Raw genomic sequence first — 15,735 nt, 5'->3', positions numbered from 1 at the left:
GTGGCCATGGCAGTCTATTGGTCTACCTGAGTGTTTTTATGACAGTACCATTCTGGTTTTGTTTCTATAGTTTTGTAGTATTGAGGTCAGATATGAGTATAAAACAACATTGTAAGACAACAAATAGTCTTACAATAAGTCCAACATATGGAGTTTAGATGGAATGTGCTGGGTGGTAAGACTAGAGTCCTAGGTGAAAGCCAGATTGAGAAGGGACCAGCAAGGCTGACTATGAAGTAGGAACTCTGTCCTGGGCTTACTGGGACAGGATGGCTTTGTTTTATGTTTTTGGAAAGTCAAATAGATTATGGAGAGGCAGAGGTTCCATGGGAACCACAGTAAGAGAAGCAAGACCATAGAAAAGATCAGACATGTCTCAGAGCCCTCTCCTCATCTCCTGCTGTTCCATCACTCCAGAGATGTCTGACCCAGGAGTGATGGGGGAAGTGGCCAGTTCTAGCACTGTTGCCACAGAATTACCAAGAGCCTTGAGCGCTCACTTAGGTGGACAGAGGCATTAGTAATATTTACAGAGAACATGATAGCTTTATCATTTAAGCAATATTCCCAAAGCCAAACACCAAAACAAAAATTTACAATCGTCTATGGCTCTTGACAACAATTGAGAACTTAAGGTTTTATCATCTTATCCAGAAGATCCATTAGAAATAATCAACACTGACAGAATATATTGCTTTAATACTAGACTTTATTACAGTGGGACTCGGTGGTCACACATCAGCAGCCTCCTAACATGCAGACAGTGTGAGCAGAACATCCTCCCTCACTGTGTCTTGACTACAGAAGTTGAACCTGAGGAGAGAAAACACAAAAAGGTCACTTCTTTCTCATGTAAGTGGAGAGCTGGGTATGAGCACAGACATGCATCTCCACTCACTGCCCCCGCAGTCTGAGAGGGGCACAGTCAGAAATGAGGATACTGGAGACTGGATCACCCCACCAACCTCCTACCATGATTGCAAATGTCTAGAGAAGAGCTGTCAGTCACCCCACAAAGGACCAGAAGTACTGGTTTCCATATCATTTCAGACCACTGTTGACTGTGTGTAACTGAAGCAGTTACACACATGGTGGTCAGGGACTCTAGCAGTGTTGTGGTTGGTATGTTTGGCTTTTAAGGAATTGTCATCAAACTACTTCCCAGATGGCTGCATCATTTTATATGCCACAAATAGTACCCAAGTGTTTAGGATTCCCCTTGTCTTCAAACATTCTTGGTATTGTCAATCTTTTTAAATTTAAGTATTTCAATACATTATGGTGGCATCCATCATTGCTTCAATTTGTATCTTTCTCATGAGTAATAGCACAACTTTTTCTGTGTGCTCCTAATTTATGTTTAAAATACGTTTCAGATAGGCAAAGTTCAATTAGGTATTGATGCAGAAAAAGCTCAGTGTGATGATCTCTGCCTCTGACCCTGATGTTGACCACCTTCATTTATTATAATCACTGTATAGCTGGGTATAGTTCCACTGTCTTTCTACACGTTTTTAGTCATTTAGATCTTTGTTTCTTTTCACCTTTCTAGGCTCACTCTGAGATTTTAACATTTTCCCATTTATGACATTTTGTTAATTTGTTTGTTATAGTTCTTTATTCTTACAGTGCTTATTTTAGAATTGGCAATACATAAAGGCAACTTGCTATATTAAACTTGGAAATGACGGTCTACCGATTCACTGATGGCACTGGGCCTTCCAACAGAATCTTTCCTATTCTCCTCTCCTACCCTTCATGATGTTCTTATCATATGCTGTATCTGTTTATATCCCGTACCTTCCCCATACTCTACTATCTTAAGCTGCATTTACATATGTACCATGCCCCCTCTATTCACACGCCATCATCAAATGCTGTATTTACACATATATAATGCCCTCCCTATACTCCATCAGCATATGCTGTATTTATACATATCCTCTCCTCAATACACTCTCATCAAATTCTGTGATTATATGTATACATGCTCCCCTTTCGTTATCATATGATATACCTGTACATAACCCCACATCCTCCCAATATCAGTGTGTGCTATCTTCTCCTGACTTTTTTGAACAGAGTGTTGATAACAATAATAATACCCTCATCTGTTATTCTCACATCCATACCAACTCAATTGGATGTCAATTCATTGACTACTTTCTTCATTTTAAGTTGTATTGTCCTGTCATTTGTGTAGTTTGGACTATTAGAATTAGTGTCCGGTATTGGATTTTTAACTTGTTACTGTTAAACAATTTTAAGTCTTATTTAAGTGAGTTGTGGGATGTAGTTATTTCATGTTTTGCTAAATCTAGCAAAACAAAACAGGAGTAATAATAAAACCAAACCAGCCAACCAAAACCAGGATCTTACTAAATAATCCACCCGGTATCAATAAAGTGGTTGGCTTCTATAATCTGTCTGGTGTAAACAGGCTCTAGTCTCATTCTGGAGAGAAATGGGCACCACTCCAGTCCTTCTGCGTGGCTTGTTCCCTAGCCATGGCTGGTTTGCTCACAATGTTGTTAAATATCCAAGGGGACTTTAGAACTCTACCATGCCTCTCTGTAGCCCCATCTTCTCAGGTAGGCCTTGCCACAAAATCTAGATGCTCAAGATCCCAGTTCTTAGCTCTATCTCCTAGATGTTGAGAGCTCACTAAGACCTGCCTACACCACATCCTAGAGATTCCCTTAGGGATGTCAGCTGATGAGACAATTTTAAGGCTTCACCATCCAGTCCACTGTTGCTTAAAGTTTGGTGTCTTGAAAATTGTTGTGCATGTGTTTTGTGTGACCATTTTTATCTGAGGGGCCTTGGACTCCTCTGGCAAGAGCGCCAGTCTCACTGGTTTCTGAAGGATGATCCGGCTTTTGCTGCACTCTACAGCAGAATGTGGTTGCCTCACAGACAGTGGGGCTAACACTGGTGCCCTCCATGGATCTGTTCTCCTGGCATCCCTTTTGAATATCCTTAGCTCAGGGCATGCCAGTCTTAGTAAAAAATGGAGAGTTGATCTTCTGGACTGTAGGCTTCACTAAGAAGACCAGTGACACAGAACAGTGCATTTCTATTTTGGTCCCTGATAATGACTTCCTGACAACCTAAGTTGGTGAACCCATGAAGCTGGGGTCATGGGGTAAACATGTGAGTCACCCACATAGTCCATGCCTGTCTTCCAAAGGAAAGATTCTTCTTCTGCATCCGAGAATCTATCAAAGTGGCATTCCTAACTCTCCTAAGGACACATGAGGTCTTAGGAAGCAGACATGGCTGAGTTATGTGTGATCCCCTGTGGGAGGTTGGGGATTGTTTTAGTATGAATAGACACATTTAATCCTTCTTATCTTTTCTGTTTGTTACTCACACTCTGCCGTCATTTCTTTCCACTGTAATCCTTGAAGCTCCCACTCTGGGTAGAGTTGGATTGATCACATTGTTGTACCAAATAAATTTAACCTTCTGCAAATCTCCAACATCCACATCAGAGTCTAATTCATTGATGTGAGTATTTCCTGGCTGCAGAGAGCCCCTGAGAAGTTAAGATGTCAACAAAAGTATATGTGAACACATAGAAAGAGACAGAATTAAACACACACACACACACACACACACACACACACACACATATTACATAAAGATATAATATGTTTCTAAAATCAGTTCAAATTTCATTGGAATCTAAGCTGCTTGATATGACATTTGTCACTGAAATGCCTGAAGTAAATTCCTATCTGCATTTGAGCCCAGTGGTGGGTTTTTCTATCAATAACTAATATTTAAGTCATCCTTTCTTTAACACAGACTCAAATGTGTCTTTGCCACAATTCTCATTAGCTTAATAAATGATGCTGTCATTATAAAATCTTTACTGTTGTGTAGGGAATAATTATTTACTCATTATAAATCAAATGTAAGGCAACAAAATGAACATGAAAATATCAGAAAAAGTCGGGCATGGTGGTGCATGCCTGTAGTCCCAGCTACTTGGGAAGCTGAGACAGGAGGATCGCTTGAGTCCAGGAGTTCTGGGCCGTAGTGCATTATGCCAATTGGGTGTCCGCACTAAGTTCGGCATCAATATGGTGACCTGCCGGGAGCAGGAGACCACCAGGTTGCCTAAGGAGGGGTGAACCGGCCCAGGTCAGAAACGGAGCAGGTCAAAAATATCAGAAAAGACTAAAAAAATATAATTTTTAGTGAATTAATATGTAATGGCTACATGGCAGTTTTCTTTTTGTTATATGTGGCTACATGCTACATACATATAACAGAAAAACAACATCAACAACATACACCAGACACTGATAGCTGCTAAAATGTGAGCACCGAGTGATGCTTTAAAACTTTTACTCACTTGAAAATTTCATACTGTTTAGAGTTTCCTCCATTTCCAAACAAAGAAACTAGAATGTGCCCAGTGACCTTCTGTCCAGACAGGGTGACAGTCACCTGGTACCGCCAACCTGCAGGAGGCAACGTTTGTACACTGTCAGCTGGGAGGGAAGAGGTTCTGACTACAGGTTAACAGACACCCGGCAGTCGAAGGATGTGAACAATCCATCATGCTGTGTGTGGTTCTGGTAAAATGCCACAGTTGTTTTCTTCAGTGTTCAGGCTCAGGCCTTGGGAAGTGTGGACTTAGGGAACATTTCCAGAGTCAATGAATGAGGAGGTTTTGTTTTGTTTTGCTTTTTCCAAGCCAAGAGCCTAAGAAGTACATCTTGATGAAATTTGCAGATAGAATGTAGTAGCTCAGTGGTAGAGTGCATTTGCTGGCATTTATCAGGCTCTGGGTCTCATACTCTGTCCCATCCATGCCTGCCCAATAGGAGATCTAAACTGACAATCAATTAAAATGGAAGCTTACGTGAGAAGTTGCTCTTATCTCCAGTGTTGAGGTAAAATCTCTGGTAGAGCCCATTTGTCTTCCCAGGAAATTTGTCAGCGTAATGACCCATCTGTGGACATCCCCCACTCCCGCACGGGAAGCACTTGTTCTGTGGAATTGAGAAAATGGTGAGTGGGGGTGTTCTGACTTTTAATAGGGCATACTTTTTCCAACATGGTTTATGATTGAGTCAAAACTAATTCTGTTCTTGATTTTAATGGTGGGGACAGTAATGGTGTCTCAGCAAAAGTTAATAGTACAGCTCATTAGCATCAGGCTAAGCCTTCAGTTTCATCATTAAATTGCACAAAACTATAAAAGTCACACTACAGGATAACTGGTATATATGTATTTATATTTTCCTCTTTGCCTTTCCAACTTGCTTTGTTTATTCTAAAACATCCACTCTCTTGCTAGGTGGCTAGATTTATTTCAGAGAGATCACATAAGAATAGGAAATGACAGTTAACGTCTGCCGGGCACAACAGGTTCCATTCAGAGAATGACAGGCTCAAAGTTCAGACCCTTCTCCAGTCCCTTATCATCACTTGGCACATACTCATATCTCAGAATGTGAATCAGTGGGGAGAGAAAATGGCCCAGTTGGCCATTAAGATTTAGCCAGGCATCTGGCATGTAAAGAAAACCAGTGCAGGAAAATGCCCTCAGCTAGGGATTGAATAGCAGAATTCTGAGGACAGATCACCCAGTTTCCACTCTGGAGGGAAGGCTCCCCCACAGGAGAGGCCCATGGGGGACTGCTACACCAGAAGATTAGATGATAGACCTGAGGGGCCTCAGGTTTGATCATGTAGCAAGCTGGGGAGAGACTATGTCAGCCAAGAAGAAACATGCTCCTGTTTCCACAGATACTTCCAGGAAGAGTATGAAAGTTCATCCTTAGTCTCTAAGTATGTCCATCAATAAGATAGACAGGGACATGTCCTGGATTCCAAAGAAGGAAGGAGACCATGTACCCAGGGGCCACAGCCATTCTCTCTGCAGAGCACATAATTGGATGTGTGTGAGCCTGGAGGACCTGGCCCCACACACATTACCAGGATGACCTGGGCACACACATCACCTGGACGGCCTGGACACACACATTACCAGGATGACCTGGGCACACACATCACTAGAATGGCCTGGGCACACACATCACCTGGGCATCCTGGGCACACACATCACTAGAATGGCCTGAGCACACACATCAAGTGGACATCCTGGGCACACACACATCACCAGGATGGCCTGGGCACACAGGTTAAGATAGAATCATAGGAAGAGGTTCAAAGACAGAGGAATGTGAACACTGGGACATTTTCTGTACAAAAGTGCTATGGATCTTACAAAAGGAGTTTTATGTCATTGAATCAGACTTCTTTCATTGCATGGAACCTAAGTATTTTTTGGATCACTTGTCTATAGGAAGATAAACCTAAAATCAAACCAAGAGGTGATCTCAGCTTACTATAACAAACTTACATGTGAACAAAATATGTACCCTTCTCCCATATTTTAATTATTATATATTTTTTTGTTGTTCTGGGCCAAGTACTTAACATGTGTCCTGTGATTAATTGCTTTACAAAGGGTGTTGGGTTTGAGTTCATTACACTTCCAGATGAAGAAAAGCCTCAGGGAAGTGAAATACTTGGCCCAATGTCATTTAAGTCCTTGTTCTTAATAACTAAGGTATATTTCTTTTGTCCTTATTTCTCACATGGAATGTCGGTTACTTGAAGTTTTCTTTGTTACCTGGCAGTGGTTAAATTTTTTGATTTGAAAAAGCTATAGTGAAAAAAAAAAAAAGCTTTCTAAAATCTAAGTCAATAGGAACATCACATTCAAGAAAATGTGACAAAAGTTAAAAACTGTTGATAAATATGAGCAAAAACATATCCACATGTCCATAATTCTATAGTTTAAAGGTGACCAGTTAAATAAAACCCCCAGTTCATCAGTATCTTCTAGTCAGGACATTCAGATTGCTACAAACTAACATTCTATGTGTCCTTGACCCTGAACAAGATTGAACATTTACCTGAGGCAGAGGAATGTTAGGTAAGACATTTCTATTTACAAGCCCCTTGTTCTATAACCCCTGTCATGCATTAAGGCTTTTTGGCTACCAAAATGCATATGCATGAGTTAATATAACAAATATTCAACTATAAATGGTCAGGAAATGACATCATCACAAATTCAAAAAGTGGCAAGTGTGAGCTTAGCATGCACATGGCTCTGGGTTGGATCTCTAGTCATGAGGGGAACAAAACAAAACATAAAATGAAACCCACAGGGAAGCTGGAAGCTACTTACTGCAGAAAAAACATTGTAAGAGCTACAGGAAAACCCAGCAAAGCCAGTTGGGTTGACGATGCTGTCGGTGTAATACTTGTAGCTTCTTAAGTGATTACAGGCGGCAAAGTTGCGAGTTCCTGTGGAGTCAGGCATGACATCAGTGGTTGATTTTACTTCTAAGTCCCATTATAGTGAGACTGTGGAGCTAATTAATGTGTGCTCTGGTTAGAGCGAGGTCTAAACATAAAGCAATTATGAAGTATATGTAGGATGTAAGAAGCAACATGAAACTAAACATAGCTTAGAATCAATAGTTATTAAGTGACTTGAGAAGAGAAAGACTGCCCTATATGGACATATAGTATGTAATAATGAATTAGGTCACTCAAAACTGGATTACAAGGACTGGAGAGCTAGGTCAGCAGTTAAGAGCACTTGTTACAGCTAGACCCACATGACAGCTCACCACCCTCTGTAAATACAAGTTCCAGGGCACCTGAAATTTTCTGGCTTCCACATGAGCCAGGTGGGCACCAGTGTGATACATTTAAATGTAGACAAAATACTTACAGAACCAAATTGTCTTAGAAGAAATGAAAAAGTTGGGAAGTAAATGCAAGTGCTGCCCCAAACTTTCCTCACACTCACTTGTCACAATGGAACTTACGTTTTAGGGACATAGTAGGAGTCCTTTGATATTAAAAAAAGTGAACTCTGTACAATTCCAAAGTGGCTAATGAATTTAACAATGAAAAAGACAAAGTTTCAGGGTAGAAGTCCACGTGCACCATGTTTTTACCTTCCCAGATCCCATCGATGTCAACGATTTCGGAAAGAATGTTCTTCTGACAGCCTGGCATTTCCACTCCTCCATTTGGAAAGAAATCTAGGTGACCCACAGTCTGGCTCATTCCAAATCCTGAAGATTTTTAAAAGTGATAGAAAGTTTCTATTACTATATAACCAAGGCACTGTCAAATGCTCTAATAAGGAGATTAAAGTCATTCAGCAGACAGACTAGAGGAGCTCACCTAAGTTGGGGATAATGGGCCCAGCATCTGTGTGAATTGCATCCACAAACTGAGCATCAGTGGGGTCCAGACGGACTTCTTCAGGTGTGCCCTGGAAGTAAGGCTCAGCAGGGTCCAACCCTGAAGCAGATAGGATGGACATCAGTACAACGGTTACATCAATGTATGAATACTTCGCCAAGTGTCAGGCACTATTGTAAGGTGTGCATGGAGAGTGGTCTGGCCTGGCCTCTGCTCATGGATGTCTAGCTCCCTCGAGAATATTGCTTCTTAGCAGTGGTTCCCTTCAAACAACTGATCCCAGTAGACACTGAACTAAAGGTTCTTCAGGCTAGAGATTTCTATCAGATGCGAGTCTTCTAGGAAAGTAGATGCTTTCTGTGACTGAGCCCACAGCCTGACATTGAACAACACCTGGCAGAAAAGGCTGTGGTGACCAACTGTAAACTAGGGGAAAGAATGTTCTGGAAGAATGCTTTTTCAATACACCAAGGGAGACCCTGGCTGTTCCCATTGATCGACATACAATCAACTTTTCCAATATATAGAACAAGATAATTTCCAGGGCAGTATAGAAAGTTGGAAGACAGAGAAATCTCCATGTCTGAGGCCCAGGACAGCAATATCTTCCCTGTCAGGTTACCTGAGCCTGTGGTCCTGGCCTAATACAACCAGCTGCAGTTTGCGAATGGCATTTTGGATCTAATTAGCCCTACCCAGAACTAGAAACCCCAGGCAACCAGAGCCTCTGCCTCCTTCCCCCAACCCCAGCAATGAGATTATAGTTGATGAAGCTTAGATTTGTTATTCACTAGGATTAAAATAGAATCCAGCTGGTTACACACAAACTCAGAAACAGGTACAGTGTTTCTGGGTAGTCTTAATTCATAGTTTGGTTATATGCAATATATTTGTATGCTAAGCAATATGGTGATGACTGAATACTGGAAACAAGAACACAACTGACCAGGTCGCAATGCTCTGAACTCTGATCACCTGGTACAACTCAGGAAGTGTGATAAGTTCAGAGCAACCCCACCAAAGTCCCTGTAGACCCCGCAGAGGGTACATACGGTCTCAACATCTGGATTTTGCTGTTGAACCAACCTGTGATCCTTCCAATGGCTCCGAAAGTCCTCTTTCCAGCCTCCCCAGCAACGTGGGAACCCAGGCTGTGGCCGATAAGGTGGACGTCTTTAAGTGAGTATCCGAGATCGGACTGTTGGAAGGAAAGCTTCATCAACATGTTTTCAAGTAATGCAATTGCCAGATGGTAAGGGTGCCTCCAAACCTTGGTTTCTAAGGGGCCATGCTCCCTCCTCCCCTTCAGAGAACCCCCACAGCACTAAGAAGAAATGAAATTAGTTCCACTAGGCCTAGAATCCTGTGCATTCTCCCACTGCTGAGAGAGAAACCCCAGAAGGACACATGAGGTCATAACTGGAGATGGTGAGGCAAGGATTTGGATCAGGGCCCATGAGGCAATTACTCAAGCACATTTGAGTTTGACATTTTTAAAGACTTTTCAGTGCTCCAGTCAGGCTAGATTGCTTCCTTTGTGTTTCTATTCCATAAAATAAATGAAAACTGGGGCAGTAGCTCAGTCAGTGAAGCACAAAACCCAGATTAGGATCCCTAACACTCATGTAAAAGGTGGATGTCTGTAATCACTCTAGAGAGGCAGGAGGAAGGTCCTTGGAACTCAGTCCTGCCTGTGTAGCAGAATGGATAGGTTCCATACTCAGTGAAAGACAGTGCTTCAAAAAATAGAACGTATAGCAATCCAGGAAGACTCCATACATGTGTACAAACATGTTTGCGCACCCACATGAGCACTGAACTCCCATAACACACTAGAAATAAACAAAACAAAAATATAAATATGTGGCTGATATCAGTATATCAAACCAATAACAAAGGGGGAAATTAAGGCACATCTGAGTTTGGCACTGTATCTCAGTAGCAGAGCACATGTTTAGTATGAGCAGCCCCAGGGTCCATGTCCAGAACTAAAATTAAATAAAAAACACAGGTGGAACTCAAGTGATATTTCCTACCTAGTTGTTTAGGTTCATTTAATTGTCGTTCAAAACTAGTCATTGAATTAGGTAGGTTATTGATGAAGCCTGAATCGAGATTGGGGTGGGACTCATCTTTAAGCAAAGGGGTAATGTCATCTTATTTAAATTTGTCCTTATCAATGATTACACCTACAGATTTTGTTATGGAAGGAGAATCCAAACAGCAGTGTCCTAAAGGGCTTTTACATAACCAAGACTCAGTTACCTGCAGAACGTTAGCCAGACTCAGTTACCTGCAGAACGTTAGCCAGTAATGCCACCTCTGCCCCCACGACTCTGACGTTCTGGGTAGCCTGGGTATATGTAGCTCTGGAACCTCCTTTCCAGTCCACACAGATGCAGTTCACACTCTCCACTTTGAACATGTTCTGATGGAAGAGACGCAGCACACAGTTAAATAATCCAGGTTCTTTATTCACTATTGATTAACATATTTGAAGATTTGGTTGAGTTCTCTTCTTGACCTACGTACTAGCTTTCTTGTTAGCCCCAATGCTATGACCAAAACCTAGTCTCTAATAAGGATGGAGACCTTCCTCAAGCCTACTCTTGACTCCATACCACTGTGGGAACTAAATTCTTGATATTTCTATTGCAGCGGTATATTGGATGAACATTGAAGGTCCATACTTAACTTGAATGCCACTGCATGGTAGCTTCTCCTGGTAAAGTCTGAAATATTTCTACATCAGTTGCTAAGTAACTATGTCATGAGCCCTGCATAACTCCATACCCCATACCCTAAGTGTCCCAGGACCCTCGTGCCCACCACTACCTCCTCCCCATCCCCAGCTCCAGGCTCAGGCCACCTCAGACTCTGGTTTAGTAGTGACCAGCCTTTGTCCTCCTCAGTTGGGGACAGTGTCTTGATGGTCTCTATCACTCTCTTACAAAGCACCATGGCTCACCTTGCACATGTTAGATAGCCAGTTTTCTTCTCCCTTGTCAATGAAGCCGTGGATAATAATACGGGTTTTTCTGTTTGTTTTGAAATTAGAGTTTCTGATGCTTGATGCGTCTGAAGTAATTTGCTGTTTGGGGTAGAAAAGTGTTTGAATCAAGTTTCTTCTAGTAGCTTCTATGATCATTTATGTGTGGGCAGAGATGGTAGGAAGGATTCATAAAAGCCCACATAGGCAAGCTATTCACAGCCATACCCAAGTTGCTATTGTCTTTGTAGATGTTTGACTCAGACAATATGTCTCCCAAGGTGTTTGTCATTAAGATCTTCAATGAAAATCTTTGTACATATGCTTATCTATCTGTCTACCTACCTACCTACCCACCCATCCATCCATCTAATCATCCATCCATCCAATCTATCTATCTATCTATCTATCTATCTATCTATCTATCTATCTATCTAATCTATCTATCCATCCTATCTATCTATCTATCTATCTATCTATCTATCTATCCATCCTATCTATCTATCTATCTATCTATCTATCTATCTATCTATCTATCTATCTATCTATCCTATCTATCTATCTATCTATCTATCTATCTATCTATCTATCCAACATTAGGAGATATGTACATGTTCTAATATTCCTCCAGGCATAATGGAGTTATTGCTAAATAGATCCAGTATAAGTTAAAAATATTATAACTGGATCTTGCTTTGTTTGGGGCAGGTCTCACGTAGACCAAAATGTCTTCAACTCATTAAACAGCTGAGGACAGTCTTGAACTCCTGAACTAGTGTTTATCCTTTAAGTGCTTGGATTAAAGATGCTATTATACCTGCCTGGAAAGTGTTACAGGTTGGAGTGCATCATAAACGCCTAACCTAGCTTTTCTACCATCCCTTTACCACAGATAGAGCTTTCAGCCATTCACTTTCATGCCTGGTGCAAGACTAGAAGCTGTGGTTGACTGCTGCTGCTCCTTCCTGTGGCTACAGGTCAGCACATGGCTAGCCCAGAAGCTTCTATTGAAAACACATCACTTTCCAAACAAATCCTGTCAAGCTGAACCATCTGAGGGGGATTCCTCATGTGTGTGTTAGCACTATATCAGGAAATATTATTTAAAACACACAAATACAGTATAGCATATTTTTATTACTATGTGCATCAGTATGTAAACTATAGAAATATATATATAACTATTCTATTCCTGTATGTATAATATTTTTAAATAGTATGCTGTATATAAAATATGAATAATAAGAATTGATGGCCATTTATAAATAAGTTTTTAAAGAGTCCTTAATCTGATTGCTCTAGAAGTCTGAACAGATACAAATTCTACTTCTCAGGTATTCCCATATTGAATATGTCATATTAATTACATAAAGCATGTGACACTTAGTCCTGAAAACAACAGTTATTCCTACCTGGTAGTTGTCTGGGTTCTCGTTGGTGTACAGGAGAAAGCGGGTGTTGATCTGTGATGGGCTCCAGGGCAGTGCTTTCAGGGGTCTGTCTAGAGTTCCTGACCACGGGGCATCATCACTGAAGCAGCCAAGTTTGTCAAAGCAAACTTCTCTTCCTGAAATCACCCACAAATGTTTCACAGATATTACTTTAACCCTTTCAATCAACCAAATGTAAGTTGAATTAACTCCTTGTGGAAGGTTTTCTTCCTGGGCTTTTTCAAATGCCCTTTGCTCACACAGGCTACTGACTATGCCTTCAGCCTCTGGGACCGCTCATCCCCCTCAGGTCCCTGCTCAAGATCAGTCAAGGGCTAATTATAGCTTTTTGATCCAGATATTATCTTTGGCTGTTGGTGCCTAGATGTGAGGTGGCCCTTTGTCTCAGGAACTGGTTTGAGTGTGTGCAGGCTCTCAACTCCAGGTAGCTACCATTTGTCTTCACTTTTTGGGTGAAGAATTTTAAGTTTTATGCAAGAGCCAAACTGAATCTTCACCTTGGCAGAAGATGTGGATGTCTGAATTGTGTTTGAGGACCATTCTGGATTTCTGTGATGTAGGAATTACTCATAAACCATCGTACAAATCAACAGGGATGTGACGGCTGTAGTCTGGCGTGCCAGGAAGGACCAACTCAAAGAAAAAGTTCTGGAGTTGTGCGAAGCCCGGAATAATGGCAGAGCAAGAGCAATGGCTGCTGTGAAGGCTGACTTTTTTCCAGACTTTACTGTGTGCCCGATGCTGAATAAGATGATTACTTCTCTAACTGAAACCTCATGGTCATCCCACTGATGGATGCCATTACACCCATTTCACACAGATATCCCAGGTTCAGATGGCTTTAGGATTTTACATAGCCTCATAGAAGTGTAAGTGATGAACTTAGGTTTAGACACCTCTCTTGACCTAAGAGGGGATAGGTTCAGAAAATAGATATCTGATTAATTGGAAGATCAGATAAACAGTGTATGTTTCACTCAATGTCACGTATGATGTGTCTGCACTATTACTTGTCTGAAACAAATTGAAATAGCATTGGGAATTGTACCTCACATCACTGCAAGCTCTGGTGCTCTTAGTCCTATGTTAAGCTCAATTTATGTCTAGCCTTCCTTAATCCTACATAGTTTTTAACTAAGTCCTCATCCTCACCATGGCTTGCACTTGGCTGTCACAGCCTTGGGAAGACCTCCCCTATCTCCACACACATCTTTTCTTACCAGCTACTGCTCCCAGCAGCACTGCAAACGTCCACAGCATCATCATCTGCACAGAGGCAAAAACATGGCTGAGTCTGGTGATTGCCATACACACACAAGATTGCCATAATCCACGTTCAAGCAGACTTTTGGCGGGGGGGCGGGGGGTTTGGGGATGGGTGCAGTCTAGCAAGTGAGTCTCCAAATCAGGTTCCTGACTCACCTTGGCGGATCCGTCAGGTTCTACGGACAACGAGGGAGCACTGAGATGCCCTTTTATAGGCGAGCCTTATCTTCCCAAGCAGTGTCATGGAAAAGTGGCTCGAGAAGAGAGAGAGGCTCCAAGGGCGCACTTCTAATTTTAATCTCAGATAAGCCCAAGTTGGTACAGGAGGCTGGGCGTTCCAAGGTGTTCGTGGGAAGACGAGAAAGTGCTAGATATGGAATGTTCTTGACCAGTGTGCTGTGCACAGCCCAGAGCCGCCATCTTTTTTTTTTTTTAAGCCATCTTTTTTCTGCTCTTGCACTCAGTCCCTCCTTTCTTCTTATCAATCTTCTTCGCTCATCTGTGTGCCCGTGGCACAGGTTTGACAACAGCTAAGACCGACTCTGTCAGCCTCACAGCTCGTGCAGCCTCTGAGTGATCTTGCTCCCCTTGAACACAAGAAAGCCTTCAAGAGCACGCAGATGAAACGAAAGCAGGCTGTGCTTTGTGATAAAGTCCACATTGCTAACTTATTATTCAAGAATAACATGGAGAAGAGCGATGAATTAACACCAGGGCTCTTCTAGTGTGCACACCTGTGACTCCATCGCATATGGCACTGCTTTAGGAGGACTGTGAGTTTCAGGCTAGCCCAGTCTCTCTGTCTCTCTGTCTCTCTGTCTCTCTGTCTCTCTGTCTCTCTGTCTCTCTCTCTCAGGCTAGCCCAGTCTCTCTCTCTCTCTCTCTCTCTCTCTCTCTCTCTCACACACACACACACACACACACACACACAATCAAAACAAGGAAAGCCAAGAAGATTCAGGGGATGAAGATGCTGTCCTACAAGTTTGACAACATGAGTTTGATCCCCAGAAGCCACACGACAAAAGGAGAGAACCAGTCACCAAAGGTGTCCTTTGACCTCCACATGTATTCTATGTCTTCCCACAATAATTAATAATAATAACAACAATAATAATAAGTTTAAAAGAGGAGGAAAAAGAGGAAGAGAAGAAAATGAGGAGGAGACCAATATATAGGAGACACTACCACCAGATGAAATTGGAAATAAAATGGGAAAATTAAAATTCGACTTGTGCAAGTGTGGCCTGTGACTTTGTTGTGAAAGCAGTGTTGTGGGGCAGACAGCCGGGTGGGTTAGTGTGGCAGATTGCTTAAAGTCATAGGAGGAGACATAATTTTAAGGACTAGACTCATTTATCCTGTGAGTCTCCGATTTAGACGGGACCATTCAAAATCGGTTCATATATAAATAAAAAGAGTCAAGGACTAAATAAGTGGAGACTTCAACAACAACAATAAAACAGAATTAAAAAAAAAATCTCTAAGAGCCATTAGGAACTGAAGTCTTGGGTGAGGGGTGCAGCTGTGTCAAGTAGTCCCTGGCATGCTTGAGACCTGGGTTTAATCTCCCATACCACACCAGTTTACACATTACTAGAGATAAAACCCAGGGCTTCACACATGCCAGCCAAGCACTCCGCCAACAGAGACACACCACCAGCCCCCAGGATTGCTTTAATGAATGCACTCCCTCTCTAACCTCCGCCATTTGCTCAGGTGGAAGCACCTGATGCTGAACTGAGCGTCTCAGCATGGGGGTTGAACAGCCACACT

At 42.0% G+C, this 15,735-nt stretch overlaps 1 protein-coding gene across 1 annotated transcript; it reads right to left on the bottom strand.

Annotated features, from left to right (window-relative positions):
• Positions 1-691: 691 nt before the first annotated feature.
• LOC116101496 (pancreatic triacylglycerol lipase) lies at positions 692-14,137 on the bottom strand. Its single transcript, XM_031385024.1, has 13 exons — positions 14,116-14,137; positions 13,914-13,959; positions 12,655-12,809; positions 11,222-11,344; positions 10,547-10,681; positions 9,340-9,451; positions 8,233-8,352; positions 8,001-8,120; positions 7,220-7,338; positions 4,877-5,006; positions 4,364-4,472; positions 3,374-3,538; positions 692-813 (listed from the first exon to the last, which is right to left on the bottom strand). The coding sequence occupies exons 2-13, from the start codon at positions 13,957-13,959 to the stop codon at positions 750-752; spliced, it is 1,398 nt and encodes a 465-aa protein (XP_031240884.1). The 5' UTR covers positions 14,116-14,137; the 3' UTR covers positions 692-749.
• Between the last annotated feature and the right edge of the window lie 1,598 nt (positions 14,138-15,735).

This window comes from Mastomys coucha, unplaced genomic scaffold (genome assembly GCF_008632895.1).
Source record: "Mastomys coucha isolate ucsf_1 unplaced genomic scaffold, UCSF_Mcou_1 pScaffold21, whole genome shotgun sequence".
NCBI classification, from domain to species: Eukaryota; Metazoa; Chordata; class Mammalia; order Rodentia; family Muridae; genus Mastomys; species Mastomys coucha.
Note: the sequence above shows the minus strand (reverse complement) of the source record. Positions and strands in the feature narration are given on the sequence as shown.

Excerpts from the sequence above, each read along its gene's own strand:
- LOC116101496 (XM_031385024.1), bottom strand. The coding sequence starts at position 13,959 with ATGATGATGCTGTGGACGTTTGCAGTGCTGCTGGGAGCAGTAGCTG. Across the intron at positions 8,353-9,339 it reads AGCCATTGGAAGGATCACAG|GGTTGGACCCTGCTGAGCCT; the intron begins GTTGGTTCAACA and ends TATCTGCTTCAG. Across the intron at positions 4,473-4,876 it reads AGATAAGAGCAACTTCTCAC|GTTGGCGGTACCAGGTGACT; the intron begins GTAAGCTTCCAT and ends TGCCTCCTGCAG.